The following is an 8,698-nucleotide window of genomic DNA, read 5'->3' as shown; positions in this document are numbered from 1 at the left end:
CTTTCTTTCTTTCTTTCTTTCTTTCTTTCTTTCTTTCTTTCTTTCTTGATACAGGGTCTCATTCTATTTGCGGCCTATCCTGAAACTCACTATGTAGACCAGAATACCCTTGAACTCAAAAAATTCAAATGCCTATCTCTCCTATGTGCTGTAATCAAAGGTGTGTGCTAGCACACTGGGCTTAAATTTTTATTTCTCTTTCCGCCTTAAGGAAGGTTATTCTTGAAGATTTCTTTATTACTGTCATGAAACACTCCCACATATAAAGCATGATTTTATGTTGTTTTGTCTGAGAAAAATATATAGTTTGTCCAATTATTTAAGCGATAATCATTATTTTGATGTCTAATAGAAGTTGTTTGAAAACCTACTAGTTGCTGATACTAGAAGTAGAATGTAACTTTTCTTATCAGAATATGATTGGCTATTTACTCCACCATGCTTAGGAGAACACTTTAGCCATATCCTGCCTCAAGTATTTTGTGGTAAGGGGAACTCAAGTAGAAAAAAATATTTCCTGTATTAAAATGTTCCTTGTTCACTTTAAAATATTTTTTAATTAATCTGAAAACACGATTTTCCAAATCCTAATAACCTAACACACTCATTTAGTTATCTGAAAAGTAATATTTTTGACATGTTATATTATTTTTCTGGAAATATTTACTTTGAACTAAAAATATATCAAATATATTTTATAAAATTGTACGGTTCTACTTCAAGTTTATATCCTGTTTAAGCAATATACAGTAGAACAGGCCATTGTCTTCTCTGTGATCAGTAAACTTGAAACAAGCAATGCCTCTAAATTATGGTGACATTTGGCAACATGACATTGGCTAAAATATTCTTTCATTCTTAAATACCACTCAATATCTGAAATACAGGCAAAAAGTGTTTAACAATAAATGTTATACAGTTTTACAAAGTTAATAATTCAATTGAATTGTGGCTCCCTAGGAAAGGGAATTAGCAGTGCACTTGTGTTTAATCAGTCTACATTTTGCATTAGTTCAAAATATCTAAATCCATATGAGTTACAAAAGGCACCTTAAATTTTTAGATGATAAAAATTCAAATGCAGTCCTTTATCTGTTAACTCGTGATGTTTCTCTACTTCAAAGGCTGATTTAGTCAGACTGTGCACATGTATTTTTATCTGTGTATAGCTTTCAAACAATAGCACTACAGAAAGACAAAGCTAATACAGTTTCAGTGGTTAGTGAGAAATTGTGGCACATAGAAAACTTTTTCTTTCGCATATTATTCCAACATGACATTATGACAGTGAGGTGAGTAAATCCTTGTTGAATTTCATTAAAGTTTATATAACTCAATTCTAACTTAGCTGCACCACACAGCACAGCACAGGCTTAGCAAATCTGACAGTGTGTATGTAGGTCACACCTCTATTGCCTGTTATATTTTGAGATTCACATTGTAGCCTACCATCTCGGTGCAAATAACAAAAGGAATGGATATACTGGAAAAGACAAAATTCTTAAACAAGAAAAATATTTTCTCTGTTTACGGATGTTTTCCTACTTAAATATACCCAGGGTTAAATGTTCACTTTCCTAATCACTCAGACATTAAAAATATAATCACAATTTGTATTTATGAGGGCATTTCAAACAAACTCAAATCAGAAGGAAAATGTGGATTGTAGTTCTTGGGAGCACTTCTATATTTCTTCCACACTTTTACAATGTACCAAAAATACGTTATCTTCAGCAAGCAAACTCAGAGCCAATGACTACGTCTTTATTTCTATATTTCCTACTATCAGGGGAGGTTTAAAAATCTGGAGTGTTATATATAAAAAAATATTCAGATACTTCAAGCTGTTAGTATGATATGTCTGCCACCTAAATAAACTGAGCAGGAATTTAAAAGAGTTCCTTAAATGAAGTTTTCAACTGGGGAAGTAATCAACTTTGATTTCAAAGTACGGCTATGGCTTTGGTCACAGGATATACGACTGGAAGTATCAGTGTCTTCATAGTTGCATAGAAAGTTGAAGGGACATAAAAGTGGATATGAAGGAACAGGTCAGGAAAGTTGTGGAATTTGCCTGTGACATAAGTAAGATTGCAGTGAACCTGCAGGGACCACTCTTCTACCAGGCTGTGTGGTAAATGGTGATATTATTCACTCCGGATAGGAAAGTGCTTCTCCCTGAAATAAATATCATTAATAGGACCATGCAGAAGGAAAGCATGAATGAGACACCCAGGAAGTCTAATAAAAACTGAAATTCTCTTACAGTATATCGGATGAGAGGAACAAACATTACTCAGTCCTTGATTCTAAAGCCTGCAGAAATTTTCTTGTACTCATTTCCTTTCAATTATAAAAAAAAAATAAGCTTATGAAAAGTTTCAATATTGTACAAAATGAGATGAGTTTTTATGACTTTTAATTTTTTAAGTTAAAAAAAATAAGGTGACTCCTAACACAATGAACACTGAAATTTTGGATTTTATCATCTCCTGAAATCTACAGTCTGGACTTTAGGATGTAGAAATGTGACCTGTTTCTTGGTCATAATAGTTCTACTGGGAAAAAAAAAACTATACATGAGGCACTCAGACTTATGCCAAGGACTCCCTCATTGCTCTCCAGATTAGATACATGTTACTGGGAAGCCCAGGCAAATATTCAAGCTCCTCCCCTATTCATGCCAGGCTGTCTGCAGAAAAGCCCTCTTCAGTAGGGAGATGCACGAGAAGAATTAGTCTCTGAAGTAAGAGGAAAATCATGTTGATTTGTTCTTTTAAAAGCTGGAGAGTCTGTTGAGTTTTCAAATGAAGATTAATGAACCCAATTGTCTCACATGTAACCCTCATGTATCTGTACCATCCATAATTATATAGAAGTTAATATTTGAACTCCGTCTAAGTGCCCTTCTGACCAAGAATTCAAACACAGACATCCTAATGTCCAGACTATAGATTTCAGGAGATGATAAAATCCAGAATTTCAATGTTCATTGTGTTAGAAGTCACCTTATTTTTTTAACTTAAAATATTAAAAGTCATAAAAACTCATCTCATTATTATTCATGTGTGTGTGTGTGTGTGTGTGTGAAATAGCAAAAATAAACAGGTAGCTTCCAAACAACTCCATATTAAATAATTATACACACAAGTTTCTGATATTTGCTTTTTAAAAACACCCATCTCTCTGGAGATGCTGGTAACCTTCAATGTAAGTTAATGATATTGACAAAAATATAAAATTTGTTTCACACACAACTGTTTTTACTGGTTTACAATATCACGTCCTCTATTATTTACTTTGGAAATAACATAAAATGATAAAGTAAAGCATTTTTAAAATCAAAACCAAGATGGGAAAATGTGTATAGATGTTGCACTTCTTAATTTTGTTAATATTAATCACTCTACAGACGACATGCATCTGTTAGCCCTTTATTGCTTTAATTCATAATGCAATTACCTTCTTCCTCTATTCTCTTCCTCTCTTCAAATCCCCCTATATACCTCTCCATAACTCTCCTTTAAATTCATAGCTTCCTTTTATAATTATTGCAGATATAGATAGATAGATAGATAGATAGATAGATAGAGATAGATAGATAGATAGATAGATAGATAGATAGATAGATAGATAAAACTAAATATAACTGATCTGGAGCATATGCTATTACCCGTATGTATGTTTTCAGGGATGAACCACTTGGCACTAGACAACTGAGCGATGTGCTCTTTCCTGGGAGAGCCCACCTCTTCTGCTTCCAGCTTTCTTCAGTTGTCTATAGTTGTTATTGTAAGGTTGAGTCCTTGCAGGCTTTTTCTCATCCAATTTTCCACATTCTTTGGTGTTATCTGAATTTACCCTTACAGTTTTTAGCACATGTGTGACTATGTGTTTTTGGTTGTACACATTTACTTGTGGGCCTCTCTATATGGAACCAGAATTACAAGTCTTTCTTTATTATATATTTGCTATTGCTGTTGAGACTGTGTATCTCACTGAAGTTGGTGCTCAATGGTTGGCTACAATGGCTGTCAAGTAGTCACTGAAAATGTACCTGTCTTCATTTCACCAGCAGTAGGCTTACAGATGTGCACTATGAAAACTGTATTTATGTTGATTCTGGACATCACAACACAGGTCATCTTGCTTATACAAGATGTAGTTTAGCAACTCACCAGTTTCTCTAGCTTATATTTAAGACTTTTAATAAGATTAAATACTAGATTTTGCTTACGAATTTTATGCAGGGAATATATTTGTATATTGTATTTGTAACAAATAAATATATCATTTTAAATGAAAATTTATTAGATATCACAGGCCTTTTATCTTTCAATCAGTATAAAATTTATCAGACAGGAAGGGTAATTCATTCACTTTTAAAGATTTTTAAAAGTCATTTTTGCTAATAGGATTTATTAATCCAAACAAATGAAATAGAAGCTTAAAGAAATTATATAATCTGAAAATTGGTGCTACTAAATATAATAAAGAACATACATTATAAATATGCTGAAAGATATAGTGTACATAAATGTTTGCAAGTCTCACAAATGATGAATTATATATGCATATATTTCTCTTCATATATGTTTAAATCAGGTTATATGAAATTTATTAAATATATGGGATTATATTTTTATAAAAATTAGTCCTACCTTATGGTAATGGATTAAAACATAAGAATTATAATCTGAGTATCAGTGTCAATGCCTGTAAAACAAGATATGTATTTATCTCTGATCAGTTAACAGTTTTCCTCTTACTGATTTTCATTATCTAAAAATTGTGTAACCCTCCTATAGTCCTGCTTCTCAAAAGCATGTTTCCAGTTAAAATTTTCTTTACTAACAAACTTGTTATTCTATTTGAACTAGAAACAATATGACATTTGATTTTATATTATTTTTGTACATTATATTTAAAAATACCACTTAGAGGAAAATACATGAATTCAGCAAAGAGAAAAATGATCTATAAACTATTCTCATATGTTTTATGACAGCCACTTAAAGTTGTACAGGAAAAGGCCTAGCCATGACCTTAATGATAAAATAAAATTCTTAAATATGGTTACAAAAAGTAAATATGTACATATTTACATCTCTATTGATATCAATCTGATATCATGTTACATTTCTATTTTATGACATATATTTAAACCATATATAAGCATGTGTTTGTATATGCTATATGTAACAGTATATTTGTAAGACATTATTTAAATACATGCAAAATACATTTTAAAATAAGAGAGCCAGCTAAATGATATCAGAATGGCTACATGAGAATCACATGAATTAGCTTTTATTAGTAAATACTTACATAAGCTAAAATTTAGTAACATTTAAGGATCAAGCCTACTAAGTCCTAGTTTAAGCCCCTTATCATTTAGGGCAGCTCTGTAAGTCTTAAAAGCATGGTCTAATCAATTTACCCCCTAGTGGTGAAGTGCTCCTTCTGAGCTTCTCATATGAACCTTCACAAGAAAGGAAGCACACACTTCTCAGACCAGGATTGCATCATTCTTATTATCACATATAAATAGATCATATTCTATTCCATCTAAAAGATTAATTTCTTTTCATTTAGATTTAAATATGTCTACAAATATAGGATGAGGAGCCTGTATGTACATTCCCAGATCAGCACAATGAAACAGCTTTAAGCATGGGTTTGCTGGAAGTGTATAATATAAAACTCAAAATATTAATCTTCTATACAAGAATTCCTTTCTATACCACAAAGTTACTCTGAAGCAGGATGTTTGAGCATAGCCATCAAATTTTCCAAACACAGACTACTCGGACTCTTCCTTTTAGAATTTTCTACTACTTTCTGTGTCATGATGACCCCTCCTGGTTGAGCTGTTCATTAACTTAGATTCATAGTGCCACAATTTTTCTGCTTTAAAGATTTCTATGAATTAAAAACATAACTATCATGTGCAGTGGTTCAAAATGAACATAAGATGCAATTTTTTCAATATGTGTAAAAATGAATTTGAAAATTCAATCTCATCAGTAAATGTTCTTATCACTCATTACTAACCTCACTTTGATGTTGTAGGACAACTTTTGCTTGTGTTTCAAAGTTTATATTCAAACTCCATAAAACCTTTTCTAAACTCAACATATATTTTAATTATTTAAGTTATGAAATAACAATTAAAAAAAACCCTAAAGCTCAAACACAAGAATTTTAAACAGTGATCTTTGTGTGATCCTTCACTGAATTCTAAGTAGTAAAAGCTAAGCTCCCACTTCTGAAATAACAACTTTTGAATCTTTGAACTGTGCCAATGCAATAAGGGCAAATATAAAATTCTGGATTCATGGTTAATGGTTCAGATTGATCCATTTCTACTCAGGCATACAGAAAAATGAGAGACAGAATTCTGGAAGCAACTGGGAAGTGAGGACTCTAATAGAAAAGTACGACATATTTTAACTTTTAGTAAGACTGTACAAAACGTGGAAGCTAATTCTATACTAGTATACAAACATAATTTAAAGTGGAAATTCAAATTCCATCAAAATAATTTACTGATGGTAGCTTTACAATTTCCGTTTAAGCCTATACAGTCAACACAGATAAAAACAACACATTTTTTTTTTTTAGGTTTGTTTGTGGTCTGAGAATAAATTAAAGTTTCAAGTTCACTACAACTTAGTTATCTCCTTTTTTGTATCTCTACCTTTAAGCATTGCAAAAGAATCTCATGAAGGATACCTGGGGAATGTGTCCAAATACTACTAATCATAGCACCGGCAATGATTTTTGATCTAAACATGCAAAACCTATTTCATGGAAGCTCTCAATATTTTGTACAGCGGAATAGTAATATTAATATTGAAATACAGACAAAGGTGAACATTAATACATCCACAGAATCTATAAATGGGGGGTTGCAAATCATGTGTGAAGCATCTAGAAACTTCTGAACTTATGTATCTTAAATGGAGAATATTTCCCCTTGAACTCCATAGTCCTCACTCCTTCACTCATGGACTCACTCAATCTTACAAGCAAGGCTGTGCTTAGGAAAACTGTGCAAAGTAGTACAGAAAATCAGTCCAGAGTTTAACTCTTTCTCAGCCAAAGCCAACTATACATTTCTTCTCTTCATACATACTATGAGTTTCTAAAGCAATGTAGAAAATGAGCCAGATCTTCCATTTCTTCCACCCCCACTCCTTAAAACCACACATTTTGAGCACTTACATCATTTTCTTTAAAACTTTCAGACCATCTCTTTATTATGCCATTGCACTGGCTGTCCCAAGTCCTAGCCTGCATGAGTCATGCTCATTACCTCAAACCACTAAGGAATTAGTGCAGTGTCAGTCCCAATATTAGCCCCACTTTTAAAATATATACAATCAAGGGCTAAATGAGCATTAACTTTTTAGGAGGACAAAGAAGATTAGTAAACACATAGGTACCCAAACTGCTTGAAGTATGTTCCTCTTTCTTCCTCAGACCAACACAAGTTAAAACCATCAATAAAAATCAAAAACTTATGCTAGTTTTCTGTCCTAAGAAAAATGTAATAATCTCCAGACTACACTGATAGGTATCAAGAAACGACTACACTCATCACTCTAACCAAGCAGTTGCGGAGCAATCTTCAAGACTAGTAACAACTTTCCAGAAGCATCCAGCACTATGAAAATCTCCACTGAACAAGCAGCACTATGAAAATCTCCACTGAACAAACAAGGGTTTGGAGTTTCTCTGCGGCAGTGGCTAGAAACGCGAAGCATCCGACACACACACCAGGGGCAAGAATTGAGAATGCACCTCCGAGTTGATACCCGGGCGCCCTTACACCAATGCGGCACTGAAGTGGCTCCAGTACGGAGCCTGGAGAAGGAGAGAGCTACTTACGGAACGTGGAGGGAGCTGTCCAGGCTCTGCAGATGAAGCTGCCGAGAATCCAGAGCGAGAGCGCTGCCCTGCAGCCTGCTCTCAGAGACATCACCATCCTTAGCCGCCGGGCCAGTGGTACTCCGAAAGCTCGCTGCAGAGATACAGTCTGCCTCTCTGTGAGGTTCTTGAAGGGAACTGGTCTGTCCTCAGATGCGAGAAGAAGCCAAGCTCCTCCTGCTTTGCTTCCTCTCCCCTCACCCTTTCTAGGTTCCAGTTCTGGGCTGGCAGCAGCAGGGGAGGCGCAGCCTGGCTTTCCCCTCTCTGTGGGTCTGGTCTCTTGCTCTGCGAGCCAGTGAAATGCCAGGGGAAGAAATTCAAACCGAGAAGGAATAGGAGGGGTGAGGGAGAGGAGGGGACTGACACCTACCCCGCCCTCTCTTCTGGAAAAAAAAATCACCAAAGGACGCGTGGGGGGAATCTGGAGAGCACTCAGACCGCAGGAAAGAACCAAGAGCGATGGGTCCAGTGATGTTGCTGTTGCCACTGCGGGCGAGCGCTTGGGTGGCCACTGGGCAGCGCGACTCAGAGGGGTTTCCAGTAGGCTGTTAGCTCCCAGGCTGAGATCAAGGATGTGTGGAGCTGAGGCAAGCCCCCATACATGCTCGGCCTCAGCGTGGCGCGGCACTGAGAAGCGTCGCTAGCTGGAGAGAGAGCACAGCAGCTACCACCGCAGCCTGGAGCTGGAGACTCTGCTGCCTCCAGCAGCGCCTGCAGAACGGGGCGAGCCTGGCGAAGGGAAGCCTCCCCCCTCTTCCCTCTTGTT

The 8,698-nt window shown here is 35.4% G+C and overlaps 1 protein-coding gene across 1 annotated transcript in view; it reads right to left on the bottom strand.

Annotated features, from left to right (window-relative positions):
• The window catches only part of Cntnap2 (contactin associated protein like 2), a 1,581,993-nt gene extending 1,573,780 nt beyond the window's left edge, over positions 1-8,213 (bottom strand). The window contains exon 1 of the mRNA XM_028776440.1: positions 7,894-8,213. Coding sequence (XP_028632273.1) covers positions 7,894-7,990 — 97 coding nt within the window. The 5' untranslated portion in view covers positions 7,991-8,213. The remainder of the gene's footprint in view (positions 1-7,893) is intronic.
• Positions 8,214-8,698: the final 485 nt, after the last annotated feature.

This window comes from Grammomys surdaster, unplaced genomic scaffold (assembly GCF_004785775.1).
Source record: "Grammomys surdaster isolate TR1022 unplaced genomic scaffold, NIH_TR_1.0 269, whole genome shotgun sequence".
Lineage (NCBI taxonomy): Eukaryota > Metazoa > Chordata > Mammalia > Rodentia > Muridae > Grammomys > Grammomys surdaster.
This window is presented reverse-complemented; position numbering and strand designations above follow the sequence as displayed.